This window comes from Vicugna pacos, chromosome 34 (assembly GCF_048564905.1).
Source record: "Vicugna pacos chromosome 34, VicPac4, whole genome shotgun sequence".
Taxonomy (NCBI): Eukaryota; Metazoa; Chordata; class Mammalia; order Artiodactyla; family Camelidae; genus Vicugna; species Vicugna pacos.
This window is the reverse complement of record NC_133020.1, coordinates 19,754,683-19,775,995: the sequence shown is the minus strand read 5'-3', so window position 1 is coordinate 19,775,995 and position 21,313 is coordinate 19,754,683. Positions and strand designations below refer to the sequence as shown.

The 21,313-nt window shown below is 53.9% G+C and overlaps 1 protein-coding gene across 1 annotated transcript in view; it reads left to right on the top strand.

The window, feature by feature from the left end:
• PRMT8 (protein arginine methyltransferase 8) overlaps positions 1-21,313 on the top strand; it is a 77,509-nt gene that overhangs the window by 13,072 nt on the left and 43,124 nt on the right. The window contains exon 2 of the mRNA XM_072954834.1: positions 20,645-20,830. Coding sequence (XP_072810935.1) covers positions 20,645-20,830 — 186 coding nt within the window. The remainder of the gene's footprint in view (positions 1-20,644; positions 20,831-21,313) is intronic.

Genomic DNA, 21,313 nt, shown 5'->3' with positions numbered 1-21,313 from the left:
TTTATCCGGGGAGAACGGACCTTCCTCGAGACACTCTGTCTCCACTTCTGCCCTCCGCCTGCCAGCCTGGTCTCCTCGCTTTCCTGGTCCCGGGCTTCCATGCTGCTGAGAGGAATGGCTTTTCTTTTTCAGGCAGGAGAGATGTGAAGGGATCACAGCTCAGGTGGTGGGGGAAGCAGCCCCAGCTCCTTGGCCCCAGAGCCTGGATGTTGGAGAGGATCCCTCCTCGGGCGGCTGCTCTGCTGGACCGGGCACTTGATGTAGAACTTGACTCGGTGTCACGGGGTCAGCCTGTTCCAAATGAGTAGCGGGGAGAGGAAAAGAAAGGGAAGGTCTGAGTTTCAGTTCTGCGTTCTCCAGTGTGCGCGGCTGGACCATTGTCTCTAAAGTGCTGGGAGCTGGCTTATCTCCTGGGATCCAGGCCCAGCCAGGATGCTGCATTCCTTTAGTACCATGGCTGGTGCCAGCAGCCGAGCTCCACGCCGGGAGCCTGGAGGAGGGGCGATCCGACAGCCGTCCCTGCAGTCACCATCCTCTGGCATCGTCCTGCTGCCGGCCGTGGGGGCTCCCTCGTCACCCACTGCAGAGCGCTCCGATTTCACCCAGTTCAGCAGCAACATTAGCCGCCGTCGGCCGTTTTGTTTTCCTGGACAGCCCCTCCTCTTCGGGCTCCGGACGCCTCCTTTCTCCCGCCTCTCCCCCCCCTCGGAGCGTTCTCTCTCCAGCCCTCCTGTGGACCCTTCTTCCTTCCACCTCTTAGTGACGCTGTCCCCCGCTGCCTTCCCGTCCCTCGATGGCCTCATCCTCTTCCACGTCTTGTGATGTCCACACCCGCACTTCTGGCTGGGTTCCTCTTCCTCAGTGTCTGGCCGGCTCTTCCAGTCCAACGTGACCCCCACCAAGCCCTCCGCCCCGTCCTCCCTCCTTGCTCGCTCAGCTGCGCCCCCCACCCCCCAGCCTGTGTGTGCCTGTCGCCAGGAAGGGCACTGCCGTTCTCGCCTTCCCTCCAGCCAGAGTCAGGCGCCCTCCTGGGGACTCCCTCCCGCTCGCCTCTCCCACCCCAATCCCAGAGCCAGGAGCCCTCCTGGGGACTCCCTCCCGCTCGCCTCTCCCACCCCAGTCCCAGAGGATTTATAACAGGACCTGCCAGTTCTGCTTCCTTCCCATTGCTGACTTCCACCTCCTCCTCCTTATCCCACTGCCTTAGAACAAACCTCGCTGTCTGTGGTCGGGGCCACTGCACCTGGCTGCCCAGCCTCTGCTCCCGCCCGTGCCGGCCCATCTTCTCCACAGCAGCACGATGCCCGTGCTACAGAGACCTCAGTAAATGCTGGTTGAACAAATGAATGAGTTACGGGCAGGGACGCTGGCTCAGAGGAGCAAGGCAGGGTGCTTGTGTGCAGCAGGTGGGCGTTGTGTGTGGATGCTGAGGACACTGTTCTCCATCTCATTTGGCCTTAGTGGAGATGCTTGGGTTTTAAAGAAGTTTACGTGGAAGCTCACGGGCTTCAGGAGACCTGGGTGGGGTGATAGTTCAGATTCCACGACCTGCTTACTATGGGACGGGTCTTTTCTGGGCTGTCTTTGACCTTGAGACCACTGCCAAACCAAATCAGGGAGTTTGAGGTTCACGGTTGCTCTGTGTTTACCAAGTAGCCTTACCCTTTGGGAGGAAGAAGGACACAGAGGATGACAGAGAGTGAACCTGGAGAGGTGGCTGAATCCCTAAGGAGGGACCCCGGGGTTCTTACAGGACACAGTCAACCGCCCCAGCATCCCCCGGTCCTTCCAGAAAGTGCTAATGTGGGCTTCCATGCCCTCTTTCTTCCTTTTTCCTTGTGACAAACTGGGCTTGCTCTTGGGGGTTCCAGAAGCCTCTCTGCAGAGCTCTGACTCCTAACCCAAAAAGAGCAAATGCCAGCTGAACAGATAACTCCTAGTCACATCTCCTTAGGTTCCTACTGGAGTGGGGGTTTTGTATTCAGGCTGAGTGGCTGGCAGGGCCGGTGGATAGCATTTTAGGCCCTTTGGGCTGGTTGATAGCATCTTCCCCGAAGCTGGCAGACAGGACCAGTGAGTCACTGAGGTGCCCTTCAGGTATCCAGCGCTAATCCTGTTCTTTCGTCCCAGTGTTCAGAGAGTGAATTGTACCTGTGGCGGTGTGCGTGCCACCTTCTCCTTCCTGTCCCAGCGTCGACACTCCTCTGTGCCTGCATCTTTTTGGAAAGCCGGCCGTTGGCCCGTCAGCGTCAGGGGTGTGCACGGGACCCGCTCAGGGGTTCTGGCAACAGCAGTCAGCGTATGAGTCAAGAGAGCTTGGAAAGTCACCAGTGAGCAGTGTCTAATAGCGACAGGTTTGATTCAGTCTGTTGCCGCAGCAGATTTGTCCCCTCAGCGTATGATTTTGCAATACTTCATCCTGTCCCATTTTAGACAGTGAACAATCGCAACTCTATCAGGTGTCGCTCTCGTGGTCTCCTCCAGGTTGCCTGGGGTGACTCAGCACACCCTGGAATCCGTTTCCAGGCCCCAAATCCTGAAGGATCAGGAAGGAGGTGCCGGTGAGAGAGAGGGGCAGGACGGGTGGTGACTGCCCTCGGAGAGGGCCGCTCTGAGAGGTGCTTTGTCAAGGGCAGGGAGTTGGCCTCGGGGCCACAGCCGGGCTCTGAGCCCTGCCTGCCCTGTGTGTCAGGTTGCTGTTCATTGTCCTGTCTCTGCTCGTCCCACCCTGTCTTTCCTGCTTCCTGCAAGGTGGTCTCTTGTCCCCTCCAGAAAGCCAAAGAGCTCATTTTCCTCCAAGGTAGGTGCCGGGTTGGCTCAGGGCCAGAGCCCTGGTGGGGTTGGGAATCCGGACTCTCCGGCTCACTCTGCCAGGGAACGCCAGGGACCGGATTGGTGTGGGGCTGCGCCTGGTATCTCAGGCTTCAGGATGCGGTTTGGAGAGGAGCTGCTCACCCAAACCCTGGGAGGCTTCCCGGGCCCAGCAGCTCTTTCCCTGGAGATCACGACCATCGTTGGATTAGGGGTCACCCTGCCTCGGGGCGGAGGGGCGGTAGGTGTGTGCCAAGTGATGTCTAAGTGTGCTGGTAAATTACCTTTGTCCCTCCGGTTTGCTCTCCATCCTTCTCCACCCTGCCATGTGCCCCGGAAGGCTGGACTGCGTGGACTTTAGCGACAGGCTCCCTCCCCCAGCTCACCCAGGCTGCTGGCTGGCAGGGTTCCGGGGGCGGGAACGCCAGCAGGAGCATCAGCAGATCAGAGGAGGGAGGGGGGCGAGCTCAGAGCACGCATTCCTCCAGCTGCTTCCCCACAGGGTCACAGTTGACTCTTTCCCCAAGCTGAAGCTTTCTTGTAACCTTCTCACACAGCCCTCCCCGTCTCTGGGCTCCCATAACCTCTCTCCTCCTGCCCCCTGACACCTGGAGGTCGCAGTGGCGCTCCTCTGTTGGGCATTGCATCTGGGCCTCCCACTAAGCCGCTCTTACAAGCAGAAACCCTTGGCAGCCTTCACTGAGTGCTCACTATGACCCCAGCATCTTCTAAAGCTCTTACATCGATCATCTGATCTCATTCTTAAATAATCCTGTGAGTACATAATAATAATGATATCCCCAGTTTACAGATAAGGAAACTGAGCCTCAGAAAGTTTCAGTGAATTTCCCAGACTCACAGAGCCAGGAGGTGAGGGATCCTGGTTCTCAGCACGAGCAGCCGTGTTCTAGAACGCAAGCTCCCGCTGGTCACCGGTGCGGTCCTGGACCAGACCATCCGCATCATCTGGGAACTTGTGAGAAACTCAAATTTCCAGCCCCACCCAGACCTACTGAGTCAGTGGTTCTAGGAGGCGGTGGGGGGTGTCGGGTAGGCCCCTCTCCAGGGGTGAGGTGTCCACTCAGGTCTGAGAGCCATGGCGCTGCACTGACCCTCACACGGGAGTGCGGCTCGCTCGGTGTGCGCCCCAGGCCCTGGCGTGGCTGGACTAGTGTGGCCGTGTCCCTCCTCCACCTGCTGTGGGAAGCAGGCTGCCTGCAGCTCCCAGCTGGGCCCTGGGCTCCGGCAGTTTCTGTTTTCTGTTCGGTGACTGTGATCAGCCAGGAGCCCACCCCCGACGGCTGCATGCTGCAGCTCCCCGCGTTTCTTAGCACATTAGAACCACAGGCTTCTTTTGTCACTCGGAGACGAGACCTCCGTGCTCCTCTGAGAGTCGCCTTGTATTGCACGGGAGAGGGAATTCCACGACCCCTCGGTGGGCAGGGACTCGGACACTCACGGAAGGGAAATCCCATGAACCCTGCTCAGAGACCCGGACCCTCTGATGAGCACACTCAAAGGCCGTCCTTCGAAGGAGCCCGGCCAAGCCTGAGGGCCTGTCCTCCTGTTGAGGTTTACTGTTAAGGGACAGATTCCACGCTGTGGGCTGATTTTTTTCGGGAGGGCATTTGACTTGGTGGGGACTATACGTAAAATAGATGAAAAGCGAGTTTCTTCCGTACAGCCCAGGGAAGTGTGTTCAATTCCTTGCAGTAACCTATAATGAAAAATACGATGGAAAGGAATATATGTACGTATGTGCAGGGCTGAAACACGATGCTGGACGCCAGAAATCGACATATTATAACTGGCTATACTTCAAAATGAAAAAAACCAGACCTTGGTGGGGGAAGGTGGTGCAAATAGACTTGCTCTGGGGCGCGTCGTTGGAGCCTCCGGAGGACTTACTGGAGCGGTCCAGGTGTGGGCTTGGGCAGTGGCTGGCGGTGGAGAGGGAGGGGCTGACCACTCCAGGCAGAGGAACAGCGGGTACCAAGGCCAGGAGGTGCAGACACAGTGCATGAAGGGGGCACAGGGAGGGGCAGGAGGACTGGGACAGCCTCTGAGGAGGGAACCCAGGGTGTAGGGAGGGCTCACTCATGGCAGGGAGTGGAGGGCAGCACGCCTGGCATATGAATTTGCACTTCCATTTAACTGAAGTGTAGTTGACTTACAATGTTGTACTAATTTCTGGTGTACAGCATAGTGATTCAGTTATGCATTGATACATTCTTTTTCATATTCTTTTTCATTACAGGTTATTTATAAGCTATTGAATGTAGTTCCCTGTGCCCTACAGTACAACCTTCTTGTGGATCTAGTTTATATACAGTAGTTTACCCTGGTAGCTCCAGTTTACACTGTGGCCTCCTGGATACAGCCAACCCAGCTTTCCTGGGCTCTGCAGGGCTCAGCCTCCTTCTGCGAGAAAGCAGCGCGGGGCAGATGGCTCCTGCGGGAGCATCTGAGCGCCTGCACAGAGCGGGGCAGCGTCAAGCGTGAACAGTGGGCAGACGCTCCCTTCACCTTGACCGTGTGCCCTGGGGGCTCTCTGGGAGGGAGCCGCCTGACGTGGGACTGAGGGGAGGCCTCCAGGACTGGTGTCCAGCTGCTCTGCCACTGCGCTTTCCAGCCCTTTGCTTTGCCTGGCTGACCCTACCCCCGACCCGGCCCCTTGTTAAGGGAATCATTCATTCATTCATTCATTCATTCAGTCATGCCTTCAACAAGTGTTTCTGGAACAGCCCCTCAGCGTCAGGTGCACCTCCACGGGCGGGGGTGACGGTAGAGCCTGATGCCTGCCTTTGTGGTGCTCCCATTGCAGGGGGAAGATGGACATAAATGGATGAACTGGTGTCAGGTACTGATAAGAGTTCTGAAGGAAAATAAAGCGGGTGAGGGAGCAGAACGAAACAGAGGTCGGGTGTTTGCAGACGGGGCTGTTTGGAGAGGGGACCTCTGCAAAGGCGACCTTAGAAATGGACCTGAACGAGGCAAAAGAGGGACTCATGCAAAAACAAATTTCTTCTATACAGCACAGGGAACCATATTCAAGATCTTGTAGTAACCTATAATGAAAAAGAATCTGAAAACAAATATATGCATGTATGTGCGCATGACTGAAACGTGATGCTGGACGCCAGAAAATGACACGTTGTAACTGACTGTACTCCAATTTAAAAAAAAAAGTTTAAAAAATGACCCATGCAACATATGGGGGAGCAGCTGGTGCAAAGTCTCTCGGTGGGAACAGGTTTTGGGGTATTCAAGGAGCAGAATGGGGTGCGGGGGAGCCAGAGACCAGAGACTGGAGAGCAGGAGGGACTGGAGAGGACAGGGCCCCGCAGGCATGTAGAGGAGGTAGGAGTTCGGAAATAAAAGTTGAGACCCCAGCGTGTGGAGGGGTGGCCACTACTTCTTCCTCGCATTAGCACATGGACTTTGTTGTTTCTTCCAGGGGAGCCCTTCCCCAGGCCCCTGGCCCCTGGCCCCAGGCCCCCGGCCCCAGGCGTTCCCGGGGAAAACGGCCTCTTGGACTTGTCTTCTCCGTTTCCCCGTCACTATTAAAGTGGACTTTCTTCCTCCTTTCGGAGTGAAGGGACCTGGTGAGTGCGTTCACAGGGAGGGGTTACTTTGACAAACAGCCTGCTAAGCGTGTTGTACGCACCACTGCTCCCACCAGGTCTCTGACTCAGGAGTCTGGGAAGGGAGAGGAAGGAGAGAATGGGAGCCGTGCCTGCATTTCATCAGCTTTAAGCCCACAGGCTGCTACTTTCAGTGGTTTTCAAGCCACTAAGATAATCAGAGTTGTCTATGTGCTGTTCTATCAGTTTTCTTGCTCCATGTTTTTCATTGTGGTCAAATATGTATAATATACAATGTACTCTCATAACCATTTTTAAGTGTACAGCTCAGTGGTGTTAAGCACATTCGTGTTGTTGTGCAGCCGTCACTACCATCAGCTCCAGAGCTCTTTTCATCTTGCAGAGCTGAAATTCTATACCCATTAAACAGCCACTCTCGTCCTCTCCTCCCCCAGCCCCTGGCAACCGCCATTCTACTTTTTGTCTCTAAGACCCTCTAATGGAGGGAATCACGCCGTGTTTGTCTTTTTTATGACTGGATTATCTCACGTAGCATCATGTCCTCAGAGTTCATCCGTGTTGTAGCACGTGTCAGAATTTGCCTCCTTCTAAGGCCTAAGTAAGAATCCACTGTGTGTGCGCGCCCCATTTTGCTTATCCATTCATCTGCCGATAGACTCGGGTTGCTTCCATCTTGTAGCTGCTGTGAATAATGCTGCTATGAACATGGATGCATAAACATCTCTTCAAGACCCGCTTTCACTTACCCAGGGTTTACACCTGGCCATGGAATCGCTGGGTCATGTGATAATTCTATTTTTACTTTTTTGAGGCAGTGTCAGGCTGTTTTCCACAGGGGTTGCACCATTTTACATTCCTACCAAGAGTGCATGAGGGTTCCAGTTTCTCCACATCCTTTCCGACACTTATTTTCTGTTTTTCCTTTTTGATTATTAGCCGTCCTAATGGGTGTGAGGCAGCGTCTCATTGTAGCTTCCACTTGCTTTCCCCTAATGACTGGTTCCATCCATTTTTGCTTTATGTATTGTGCGTCTCTTCCATTAGATGAATAAACATTTGCAGTTATTATGTCCTCTTGCTGAAGTGGCCTCTTCATCATTATGAACGTATCCCTCTTTTTCCTGATAGTATTTGCTCTGAAGTCTATTTTGTCTGACATTAATACAGCTATCCTCGATAGCTTGTATTTGAGTTAGCACGGTATATTGTTCCTCATTTTTTTTTTAACTTTTTCATGTTAAGAGGAAGTTTCAAACAGAGTGGCGTATGGTTGTTCTGAAACTCTAATATGGTAACCTCTGCTTTCTAACTGAGGTATTTAGGCCATTTATAGTTAGTGTAACTGACTATGCATGTTGTATTGATCCTGTTGGGTTTAAACCCACCATCTTGCTATTTGTTTCTATATTACTTACCTGTTATTTTTCACATTTACCCTCTTTTTAAGCCTTTAAGGGGGCAATACTTGAGCGTTTCTTACGATTCCATTTCATCTTCTTAGCCAGCTTATTATCCATAACTTTTAGTGATTTTATAAAATAGCCACTTTAGAGTTTGTGGTGTGTGTTGAACTTATCACAGTCTGCCTTCAGCTGACATCGCAGCAGCTCACACGCACCATCGGGTTCTTACAGCAGTGTTTCCTTTCCCCCCTTTTGGCCTTTGTGCTCTGCTGTCATGCATTTTAATTCTACCTGTGTTATGAGTCCTGCAAGACTGTTATTACTTTTTAAAAAACAGTCAATGATCATTTAAAGCAGTTTAAATAATAAGGAAAAGGTTTTATGCTTATCCATGGACATGGACTTCGCTTTTTCAGAGCGCTTCATTCTTGGTACTGATCCAGGTTTCCATCAGTTATCATTTCCCTTCTGCCTGAAGGATGTCCTTTAACTTTCCCTATAGTATGAGCCTGTGGGTAATGAAATCTTTCAACCTCTGTATACCTCAGAAAATCTTTACTTTGCCTTTATTTCTGGAAGATATTTTCACAGGGTATAAAATTCCAAGTAGAGAGTTTCACCCTTTCCACACTTTCAGGTGGTGCTGCCCCGTCTTCCTGTGTTGGTTCCTATGAGAACCTCTTAGTTCCTCTGTATGTGAATGTCTTTATCTCCCCTTTGGCTGCTTTTAAGATTTTCTGCTTATCGATGATTTTAAGCAATTTGATTGTGATATAGCTTCATGTAGTTTTCTCCCCCTCTTATTTCTTTTCCTCAAGGTTTGTTGAGGTTTTGGGATCTGTAAGTTTACAGTTTTTGTGGAAAATTTCAACCACCATTCCAATATTTCTTTAAATATTTTTCCGTTTCCCCTTCCTTTGGGTACTGCAATCCCATGTGGCCCAAGCCACTGGAAGTCATCCCACAGCTCACTGTTGCTCTGTTTAACTTCTGTTTTTTTTCGGTCTTTTTCTCTTTGTGTTTTATTTTGGGTAGTTTTTATTGCTTGTGTCAATCTTTTCTTCTGTGATGTCTAACCTGCTGTTAACCTAACCCAGTGAATTTTTAAAAATCATATGTAGTTTTTATCTCTAGAAGTTCAGTTTGTCATTTTTCTATCTTCCATGTCTCCACTTAATACATCTATCTTAATCTTTCCTCCAGCTTCTTAGACATATGAAATACAATTACAGTAACAGTTCTGTAGACCTTGTCTGCTAATTCTATTGTCTGTGTCCTCTCTGGGTTGGCTTGGCATTGACTACCTCATTTTAGGTAGTCCTTTTCTCACTTCTTTGGCAAGCCTGATAATTTTTGAGTGTATGCTAGACATTGTGTAATCCAGACCTTATCAGGTACTGGATATTTTTTGAATATTTTTGTACTTCTAAACTTTGCTCTGGGATGCAGTTAAATTCCTCGGAGGGTTTAACCCTGTCAGTCTTGCTTTTCAGCTTTGTTTGGTGGGGTCACAGTGATCTTTAGTCTAGAGCTAATTTTCCACCACTGAGGGAAACAAAACCTCTTCTGAGTATTCATGACTTCCGAGGTTTTCCACGCTGGCTTGGGGGGACGTGAGGCCCTCCTGGCCCTGTGTGAGTACCATAAAGAGGTGCCTTTATTTTGTCGGTAGTTATTTTCCTGGCTGCAGGTAGTTTCTTCACATGCATGACTTGATCGATCGCAGCTGAAGACCTGAGGGGCTCTCCCTCCAGATCTGCAAAGCCCCGTCTCTGGAGAGTCTTTAACCAGCTCTCTGCCTGTCAGAGCTGCCATACTGCCCTGATTCCCACCTCTGTCTCTTCCACCAAGGGAGGGTCCTCCTCTGCCTGGGTTCCTGGTCCCTGTGACAGCTCAGATGTACCAGGCGGAAAGCTGGGCCATCATAGGGTTTACCTTGTCTTCTTGTCATCCTTCAGGGATGTGGTTTTTCGTTGCCTGATGCTCAGTGTCTTGAAAACTGTTATTTCTTGTATTTTGTCCAGCTTTTGAACTGGTCATCGGACTTGCCTGGGAGGGCTTTGAAAGTGCAGATTCCTGGGACATGTCATTGGCTAAACTGAGGCCACCTTTGGAGTAGACGCAGGTGTTACTGGGTGGCCGATGTGATTCCCTTTCCAGCTGGAACGTTGGTATTTTCAGTGAATACTTGCCTTGCAATCTCTGATTACAGGGGTCACTCACTTCTGCTAAGAATGTGGGTGGAAATATTTATTTGGAGCAAATGGGTTTCCTAGAACTGGATAGAAGGTGTCCGGAGGAGCCCGTGGAAACCAGGTGAGGCTCTGGACTGAGCTGCTGTGGCTTTGGTCTTGGCCACCGACTTGTGATTTTCTTTCTGACTTGCGACATGACTCTATGGCCCATTTTCCTCCAGCCGTTGGCTTATTGGACAGATGATGAAGCAGAGACTGTGAGGGGCCAGCTCAGGGTCCTGACCAGCCGTGCTGTGTGGGCTAAGCCAGCCAGCCAGCTTCTCTGAACCTCGGGACCTCTATCTGCAGCTCTGGCCTTGCACTTGGATGTGAAGAGATTGTTGGAAAGGTGTCTACAAACACACTTGAATCTGTACTTGAAGGCACTTGTAGTCTATCTGGGTGGGATTATGGGGGTCAGTAAATGCATTCTGTATTCGCAAGATATTTTCTTCTCCTAGAAATCCCGGGAGACAAGACACTTCTCGGTAAAGATATTTGAAGCACCGTTGAACCCTCCAAAGCGTGTTGAGTATTATTCGGATTCTGATGATTATTCCTCTCAGTTTTACCTTCCTTCCTGCCACCTCCCCGCCCTCTCCAGGGGAATGAAGTTTCTCTGATTGCACGGTGGGAAGCCGCCTCCTTTGCTCCACTTGCATAATGTATTTATGAAGGGCAACACTGACCCAGCTGAAGTGTCAGGGTACTGGAATCGATGCATCTTTGTTGGGCCCCAGATCTGGGCCAAGTGCTAACGGAGAAGCAGTGACACATACATCCGGTTACTGGCCGGAAGGAATTTACTTCTTGGTGGTAGAAGAAGCACCTACAGTTGTTAGACAATTTGCACGAGACCATTTGCCAACAAAACAGGACAGAACGTAACTAGTAGCTTCGGACCAGCAGATGCCACTGGGATCCAGAACTGGAGCAAGAGAGACCAGGTGTCAGGAGCTGGGGAAAATGACTGACCACGGTGGCCGTGTCCCTTAAGATAGCAATTGTCTAAGTCTCAGAAAGCCGTGGGGAAAAGGGGCAGATTGGTGCTCAGGGAGTGGACAGTGTGGACGGTGAGGACCGGGGTCAGGCAGGCAGCAGAACAGAGCATGAAGGGCAGCCAAAGCCACCGTGTACAGTGCCAGAGATGGGCCCAGGGGGCATCCCGAAATAGCACCGGAGCGTGGAGTTAGATGGCCGGAGCTGGAAGTCTCGTGCTTCTGTACCACACTGTAGAATCTCCTCTGAATGCTTACACACTCGGCATCTTCAGTCATCACAGAGGCCGGTGGAAGAGGCAGGACATATAATTATTGTCATTTGACAGAAGAGGAAACCGAGGGTCAAAAAGGTTCAGTGGCTTTTGCACAGTGACCTGAATAGGGGAAGAGAAAACCAAGAGCAGAACCCACAGGCACCCCGTCTGTGTGACCTTTGTCTGAGACCCTCTGCACCCACGATGACCCTGGCCAGGGGAAGAGTCATCTGCCCAGCTCAGGCCTCACAGGGACTATGTGACCCAAATCTGGGACCAAGGCCTAGTCCCCCTCGGGGTGGGGTGCGGGTGGGAGAGGAGACTGTCCATCTTCCTGCACTTCTGTCTGTAAAGCAAAGCAGACAGGTTCTTGGTGACGTCCTTCAAATCAAAGCAGAGAGAGGCTCCTGTTGCCCTGGGTGGGCTTGGGGAGGAAGGGCCGCACGGGAAGCCTGCTTTTTAAGTCCATTAAGGAGGAAGAACCAGGAGCCAAGCAGCCAATTAACCTGACATCTCTTGCTGCCAAAATATCTGAGGATAGAAGAAGAGAATTTAATATGTGGAGGCCTGGGAGAAAAGTGACTAATAGCTGGAAAACAGCCCCAGTTTACTTAAGAAATAGGTCAGGCCCAACAAACCCCATAGATTCCTTCCCCGCAGTCACGGATCCGAGACAGAGGGAGCGCCGTGTGGCTGCGGGGCCGGCTCAACTGTGGGACCACAAGGACACAGCCAGGGCCGTGGGAGGCACCACGACACAGCACTGGATGGCCGAGGACGGCCCTTGGGGTTGAGCCCCACCGTGACTCTGGCCGTGTCGGCAAGTTAGGGACTGGCCCAAGGTCACCCAGCCTGAAGGTGGCAGAGCTCACACCCAACCCCAGTCCGTTTGCTCGGAGAGCCAAGGGGCTCTCTGGAACCTGTGGCAGCCCCTCCTTCAGATGTCCTTGGCTCGGCTTGGCTGTCATCTGGGAATCACCATGGCACCAAGGCAGAGCCAGGCTGGCCTCTGAGGGCTGCATCAGGAGTCACGGAGGATGGAGAAGGCAGGGAGCTGCCCCCAGCCCCGCCTGGACCAGAGTTTCACGGGTGGCACTGGGAGGGCTGGTTCAACATGCAGCTTGGTGGGCCTCGCCCTCACAGGGTGGGATTCTGTTGGTCTGGAGTGGGGCCTGACACCATCCCCAGGGTGACTGGCCCAGGTTGTCATAAACACTGTCCTCCATGAGTCCCCAGATGGTTTCCCTCAGAACATTGACTTCTGGAGATGTTTATAGCTCCCTCAGGGAGAAGGATGCCACGGCTATTAAATTGGTAGCACCAGACACTCTCATTCCCTCTTGGAGAATCATGATTCATTTTAGCAAATTAAAGGCTTAAAAGTATTACAATTAAGAAATCTCTTTACATTTTGTGGTACAGACACAATCAAACCATTACATTGTATGCCTTAAACTTACACAATGATAGCTGTCAATCATATCTCAATAAAGCTGGGAAAGAAATCTCTTTAGCTTTTTGGCCCAAACTCACTTGGCCACAGAACCCCTTCTTCCAGGGGTGTCTGTTCTGTGGGAAACAATGTGGAAGGATGCAAGGTGCCAGAGTTAGAGTCAGGGACGCTGTACGACAGAAAGATGCCAGCTGGTGACAGCAGCTGCCACTCTGTGACATGCATCAGTGTCTGGCCTCGCCCCAGGGGCACTGAGAGAGTGTCTGTGTCTTTAAAAAGCCAACTCTAGGGAGGGGGAGGAGGGTGACTGTTGACAGGGGGCCGTGTTCGGCTCGCAGGACGAGCAGCATCTGGCCCTTCGCCCCGTCCCCGAGGCGTGCAGGCTTCAGATCCAGGGTGAGGAACAGTGATGTAGGTCCTGGCATTTGCTTCAGCCCCGTGCTCCCTTCTGGGGAGGGACATGACTTTGCTGGGACCCATCTTTCAGCCCAGGTGACAGGAAACACGGATGCAGGAGAGAGGAGAGCAGGATGGAACCACAGCCATCTCAGGCCGAAGGCAGACACGAAAACTGTGTGTCTGGTGTGACCGTGGGGACAGGAGAGGCCCAGGTGCCTGACGCAGCACACACCTGCCTCGCTGCTGCCTGACGCCCACCGCCAGGGCGGCCCCCTTCCAGCTGAGCTCTGGTCCCTCCGCAAAGGCAGGCAGACAGTGCTAGAAGAGCTAGCTCCAGGCGATCACCGACTCCATGGACCGCGTCTAGCTCACGGTCCTGGGAGCAGGCACGGAGGGGAGGAAAGTGTGGTGAGGGTCTGAGGGTGACCCCGGGCCGGGTGGGAGGCAGCTGGGAAGAAAGACGTGGGGAGACCCGGCTGGGGGCCCCCTGCTCCCACGCCCTCCTCTGTCTGCTTCCCTTGCGGTGGCCCCAACCCCTGGCTTTCCCTTTCTGTCCCTCCACGAGGCCTCAGGCTGCTGCTGAGGACAGAAGATGCAGGTTAGAAAAAGCTCTCTTGACATTTGGAGACAGAGCAGAATTTGGCTCCCTCAGTGGAGTCTTTTGTCCTCAGGAAAAATCGTTTGTACAGCTTGGGCTGGTGCCATGAGAGCCATTTATAGCCCGATGGGCTTGGGGTGGCTTCAGCTGCCTGGTGCAGAAAGCGCTGTCTTCTCTCTGCCCTCGGCCACCTGCCTCCCTCTCGTGTCTCCTTCACCTCTGCTCCCTCCTTAAAGCCTTTTCCTCTTCTTCCTGTCCCTCCCCCTATTATCTTGGAGGGTCCAGTTCTAGATTTGCCTACGTGATCCTGGACACACTCCCTTCCTTACGTGGGCTCAGCCTCTCCTCCAAACTGGAGCCCCCTGTCCGCTCCATTTGGAACTCAGTCACCTTGGAGAGGTGCCTACTTGTGCCAGCCTCCCTCAAGGCATTGACCTCTGTTTCCATGTTGCCTTTGACCCTCTTTCTCCCCTCCAGGGCTGGGCTTCCTGCCTGGGGCTCTGTACCTGCTCCTGATCACTGGGCCTGGCTCTTAGCAGAAGTTCAGTGAAGCTTGGTGGGACTGAACCGGCCCAACTGCAGTATCAGAGTTAAGAGCCATCGGACAGATATCAGTTCACATCTTGGCTCTGTTACTTGCTAGCTCTGGGCTCAGGAATTGACTGAATTTTTCGAGCTTCAGTGTCCTCTTCTATAAATTTCAGTACCTCATCGAGTTATTATGAGCATTTTATGAGATGATATTTGTTAAGTGTTTAGCACAGGGCCTGGTGCACAGTGGGCCCTCAGGCATTGTTAAGGATCATCCCCATCATCACCACCATTATTATTACCACCATCATTATCACCACCACCTTCACTATCATCACCATGACCATCATCACCACCATCATCATCATCACCATCACCACCATCATCACCATCATCACCTCCATCATCACTATCACCATCATCACCATCATCATCCTCTCCATCACCTCCATCATCACCATCACCACTATCACCACTACCGTCATCATCATCATCATCCCCACCATCCCCAGCATTATGTCATCATCACCATCACTGTCATCATCACCACCATCACCATCATCATCATCACCATCACCACCATCATCACCACCATCACCACCATCATCACCACCATCACCATCACCACAATAACGAGGACAGTCTGCCGGTGACAGATGCCTGTGCTGGGCACTGTGAAGGACTTCTCACCCAGTCTTCCTCATATTCGTCTCACTCACTCCTACCAGCCCAGTACGATGAGAGTCAGTGCTCTAGCTTTGAAGCTCAGGGACAGAAGGTAGAGTTGCCCAAGTTCATCATCATCACCATCACCACCATCATCACCACCATCATCACCATCATCACCTCCATCATCACTATCACCATCATCACCATCATCATCCTCTCCATCACCTCCATCATCACCATCACCACTATCACCACTGCCGTCATCATCATCATCATCCCCACCATCCCCAGCATTATGTCATCATCACCATCACCGTCATCATCACCACCATCACCACCATCATCACCACCATCACCATCACCACAATAACGAGGACAGTCTGCCGGTGACAGATGCCTGTGCTGGGCACTGTGAAGGACTTCTCACCCAGTCTTCCTCATATTCGTCTCACTCACTCCTACCAGCCCAGTACGATGAGAGTCAGTGCTCTAGCTTTGAAGCTCAGGGACAGAAGGTAGAGTTGCCCAAGTTCATCATCATCACCATCACCACTGTTACAACCACCACCACCATCATTAGCACCATCACCATCATCACTGTCATCGTCCTCATCATCTGCCCTCCTTTCCAGGTGGAGGTGGGGTTAGGTAAAACATGCTGTCCCTGAATCCTGTCTGTGGAAATCCCACCCACCCTATGAGGACCAGCTGGACATCACCTCTCCAGGAAGCATCCTCTGGTCTCCAGCTCTGGTGCCTCACAGCCCTTTATCTCATCTCAGCATTTAGGGGCTGGGCCCGTTCCCGGCCGTGGAACAGGGTGGACTGAGAAGAGCGCAGGTGACGGGCTGGGGAGAAACACCGCGAAGAAGCCCCGGGAGAAGCCAGGCCTGGGGGCAGGCCGCAGCGTCCGAAGAGTCCTGGTCAGCAGTTGGCTCTAAGAATAGAAGACAAAGTCACAAATCCTATCAGCGGAAGGTGACTTTGAGTGGATCAGGAGAGCAGGCAGCCCTGGGAGACCTTCCACAAGAGCCCTGGGCCCTGGGGAGGAGGAGGGGAGGGCAGGGCCGGGCCTGCTCTACCTATGGGACCAGCTGGTGTCCCCCCCGGCCATGGCGGCTGTGTGGAAATGGTTACTGGAAGCACCAGGCCCTGGGCCGCCATACCCTCTTTGTCCCCATGACCTGTGGTCGTAGTGGTGGCAGCCCCCGAGCCCATCTAGCCTTTGCCTTTGATGCAGTGCGTGGTACGGTGGGCGCTCTGCAAGTCGGCTCTGGGGCGAGAGTCTCAGAGGGCCCCGTGGAAGTGGCCTTAGACTCAGAGTTGAATGGAGCTTGGGGTGTGGGAGGCCCCTGTGACCCTGGCCAGGCAAGAGCCTGGGCCAGCTGGAGCTTTTTCCCTCCTCAGTGTGTTTAGGTGGAGTCGCGTTTGGGGGCAGCTTCACACACACAGCCTTAGGGGTGACGGCACAGCTCCCCGAACACAGCATCCTCTGGGTGTGTGGGCCGGATGGAGGCTGTCTTTGTGTTTGGTGCCCTTGCCTGGAGTACAAAGCTTGGGCCACACGTCCTCAGGGGAGGGGCCGACGCGGAAGCAGAGGCGCGAGGGCGCGGCGTCCCGAGCCTCTCTCCCTGGGTCCCCGGCGCTTCCAGGCTCCTCGGCGGAGGATGCTTCCTGCTTCTCTGCCGGCCCCATCCTCACCCCCTCCAGCCCCTTCCCTGGGGGGGGGGTCCCACCAAGTGAACCCCTAGGCCCCACTCAGGGCAGGTGGCCTCCTAATCCAGAGCGCCATCCTTGGCTTCCCATCTGAGGCCTGGGGTCACGCCTGCTTTTCTTTTCCAATACTACTACGTTTGGCTGTTTACAGAAGTAGCACTTTTTAATGGCATATATTAAAAAAAAAAGAAACAGGCACAAGGAAGGCAAGAATGCACTGGTCACCGCCCAACTCCCCACGACGACTGAGCCCCAGCTCCCATCACCTCCAGTTTCGGCGCCCTCCCCGAGCCTCCCCTCTTCCCACAGGCATGAAGCTTCTGTTCTCAAGATGCGATCGCGCTGTCGGCTCTTCTCCCACTGGTTCTCCTCAATGCCCAGTTTGTCACGACCGTGTTTCTGTGTTATTAAGCCCTCGTCTGCAACACTTGAAACGGCTGTTTTCACTCCAGCGTGGACGCACTGTGGTTTGTACAATCAGTGCTGTTTTGTGGAACCCCCGGGTGGACCCCCGTTTCCTGCCACAAAAAATGGTGCTGTCACGGAAGTCTCCCAGCCGCGCGTCGATGATCAGCCACGATTCTTTCCTTAGGATAAATTCCGAAAGCTGGGGTTGCTAAAGGCTTGTGCTTTTTCACACCGTTAATGCACTTGGTCAAACTCTCTTGCCAAGAAGCCTGCCGAGGAGTATAGGAAGGTACCGACTTTTCTGCATTTCTACAAATGCAGTTTTAGGGGTTTTTTTGGAGGGGGCGGGTGGGAAGGGCACAGGAGAAGGGAGATGAGCTTACTTGCTTTTTAGAAGCTGCAGCCTATTTTGTTTTCTTTTGCATTTACCTGATTTCTAGAGAGGTTAATCCTAGTGTGTTAATTTGTTTTTATTCTCATGCGAATTGACCACCCGGTCCTTTTTCCAGTGTTAGCTGGTGATGTTCCTCTTGTTCTGGTTGGCTGAGGACATTCTCCTTTGTCGGCCGTGTATGTCAGAGGCGTGCTTTCAGCTGGCCATCGACCTTTCCGTCTTGCTCATGATGCTCACCGCCTGGGACGGCATCCATGCCTGTCTGCCAGGCGCCTTTTCTCAGATGACTCGGTGACACTCCCAGCTTCACATATCTGAACTGAAGTGCGCTGTCCCATGCCCTCCCACCCCACCCCGCTCTTCCTGCTGACTTGCTTGTTTCTGCTAATGTCACCACCAGTTCCTAGCCACCTGGGCTTGAGATGTGGAAGTCACCCTTGACTCCGATTTCTTTCCTCCCCTCCGTTTCGCCCGTGGCCAGCTCCGGTAGGTTCCTCCTCTGTGATTTCTCCGGCTGGCGGCCCCTCTGACACAGCGGCGGCTCATTATCTCTTGCCTGGGCTCCGAAACTAGCCGCGGAGGTTCGTGCCTTGTGCCCCACCCAGTCCTTACCCCCGACTCTTCCCTCCTCCCTGCCCCTCCTGCAGGCTGCCACTGCGTGCGTCCTCCTGAAACAGTGCTCACACGGAGAACTCGCTGGTTACAAACCGCCCACAGCTCCCCATCATCATGTTCTTAATTACAGCCTCTTCGCCTGGCCGTAATTTCCTTCCTGCCGAATGTCCCACTACCCGGGGCAAGTTCCCCAACAGCTCACTGTTTTCCCACCCTTTTCTTTTTGCTGAGGCCATGCCCTCCTGGACCTCCCTCCCACCACGCCCAACCACCAAAATCCGCGGAGAAGATGCCCTCCTCCCCTAGTGCCCGCCACCCCGAGCTTCTCCGACTCTTTAAGTGGAAATGACTTCTCCCGCCTTGGGAACACCGGACCAATTTGCTTGACTTCCCTCATCAAACAAATCTTTCTCCATCATCCAGTGGAGCCTCCAAGGTCTCCTGCTCCCACTGGAGAGAGTGCTGCAGTGGCACCGCTCCTGCAGGACCACCCAGCGCTCGCCGTGGCCGACGCTCAGCAGGTGTTTGTGGGATGAAAAGCGCCAGCCCATGTAGTGATGCTGGGGGTCACGGGCCCCCTGCCAGCTGGCGGGTAGGGCACAAGTCCCCTCTGCCAGGGGTTGAGCTGACAGCTTTCAGCACTAGGACCTGGCCACGTCTTTGTCCCCGTGACTTGTGGTCCCCAAGTCTACCCATTTTTACCCTGTGATGCAATGCATGGTATGGGGTGGGCACTTTGTAAGTTGGCTGCTGGGGACAGAGTCTCAGGGGACCTCATGGAAGGGACCTTGGACTCAGAGTTGAACAGAGATTGGTGTGCAGGAGGTCCCTGTGACCTTGACCAGGCAAGAGCCTGGGCCAGCTGGGACTATTTCTCTCCTTAATGTATTTAAATGGAGTCAAGATTGGGGTCAGCTTCATGCACAGAGCCTCCTCCGGCTTTAGAGGTGACTCTGCAGCCAGCTCGGGAGCGTGCAATGGACACGGTCTATTTTTAGCCTCCCAGAGACCGTGACCAACATCCCAAGCGGAGGGTGGGCACACCTGCTGCATTCTAATGAGACAGCCGGGTTGCTTCTGCTGCCAGACAGCCCGGGATCGCGCGACCTGAAATCTGATGTTGCTAAACTGGGAAGTCTGCTTATTTCCCAGAGGCGGTAGCCTAGATACACTGGGAAAATGGGACCATCACCCTCCTGCCTCTCCAGCCGGGACTCAGGGCCACCTGGGGCTGTGCCCCCCGCATGGTGGAGGGGATGGACTCACTGGGATGTCTCGATCTTGCTCTGTCCTGGTACCTCCCTGTTTCGCTTGCTGGAATGCAGCTAGTAAGTCTGTGTTGGCCCAGCTCACAGATGGGAAAACTGAGACGTGGAGCAGGGACAGGTTAACGTACTCTGGATAGAACTGCCAGTGACAGTGATAGTAATAGCAGAGCACACACTAGATGCCGGCAAGTGTCCTAAACTCTTTGCACATATTAACTCGTCACTTAAAAATAGACTTGGAATTCTGCCCCCTGGGAGGCCTTCGCTGCGCCGAGCGCGTCTGCGTTCCCCACGCTTCAGGGGACTGACTCCAGGACTGACTTCTCCGGGCAGAGCCGTGCTCCGCAGTGAAGCCCGAACCTCCGAGCTTGCGTCTCGCCCTCCGCCGTCCGCTCCGCCCAGTGCCGGGCGGCGGGTGGGGTGTGGAGCAGGGCTGGCCGGTGGAGTTGGGGACCCAAGAAGGGCAGTACCTGGAGGGCGTTGCCAAGAGGCCGGCGATTCACAGTTCAGAGGAAATGTCTGCCGAAGTTCAGAGTAAAACTGTGAACCAGAAACCACGGGGGGGAAGACACAGGTGTGACAAGCCAGAACTCGAGAGCCCTGCCTTTGGGGGGCCCAAGTGCTGCCCGTGGGGTGGAGAGAAGCCTCGGGAGGTGGGGGGGTCTGCTCTTCCTAAGAACGCAGGTACCACTCATTTTAGGTTAACACACACCCGCTGCGCGCTGCTCCCTTTTCTAAGTGCGTTACAGACTCCAGCTTGTCCAGGCCTCTAGGAGATGGGGGCCATTTTATTCCCATTTTAGAGTGGGGGAGGTGAGCACCAAGAGGTGACTAACCCCTTGTCCCAGGTTGAGTGGCAGAGCTGGGATTCACATTTCGAGGTGAGGGCTCTGGAATCCACGCTCCAGCTGCTCTGCTATGTGATGCTGTGTAATGTCAAGGCATCTTCCCCTGGACTGAATGCTTAGATCTGCCTCTAAAGGAAGGCAGTATTGTCCCCATTTAACAGATACGCAAACTGAGGCCCAGATTGGCTCAGGCCACCCACACCTAGGAGGTGGAACTGGGTTAAATTCAGATTGGTTTGGCTCCTGAGTCGCATGCCACCATCTCTCATGGCTCAGCCATCGGGGTGACGGCCAGAAGGCTTGGTGGCACTGCCCCCACTGCGCCACAGCTGCCATGGTTGATTGGAGCCCGGCTCGAGGAGGTGGAGGTGGATGGGGTGTCAGAGGCAGGACCTCGGGTCTGCGGTTCTCACCAGGCCCCCTTCTCGCCCCCGCAGGTGAGCAGCCCCCCCTCCCAGCCCCCACAGCCCGTCATCCCTGCCAAGCCCGTGCAGTGTGTCCACCACGTGTCCTCCCAGCCCAGCTGCCCGGGCCGGGGCAAGATGTCCAAGCTGCTGAACCCGGAGGAGATGACCTCGAGGGATTACTACTTCGACTCCTACGCCCACTTCGGTATCCACGAGGTAAGGCGTCCTGAGCTGGGGCCAGTGGGGCAGCTCAGAACGGCTGCGGCAGCCTTGTATCCTGAGGCTGCATGAGGTGTCTCCACTGTCGTTAAGTGAGTCCCCCCCTTGGCTCGAGGCCCCTGGCCCTGTCTCCATCCCCTGGGCCCCCCAGCAGGGGTCAGGCCAGGCCTAGAGCTGGTGAGCAGGTAAATGTGTGTGTCTAGGTGTCTCTCAGCTGGAGAGCAAGGGATGTTTCCAGGGTCCTTGTTTTATGGTCCAGCCCCCCCCACCCCTTCCTGACTCTGGGCCTCGGGGAGCCAGGAGGACTGGACGTCCTTGGTCCTTGTTACAGGAGCTCGGTGTTTGAAGCTAGGGTCCTGAGGCCCAGAAAACCTTCTGGCATCTTGATGTTCAGTCTTCTGGCAGGCATGAGTCCATAGGGTTGTCCTGGACCCATGAGTGCCTCCAGGGAAGAATCCACAGGCTTCCTTGGGAACCTGG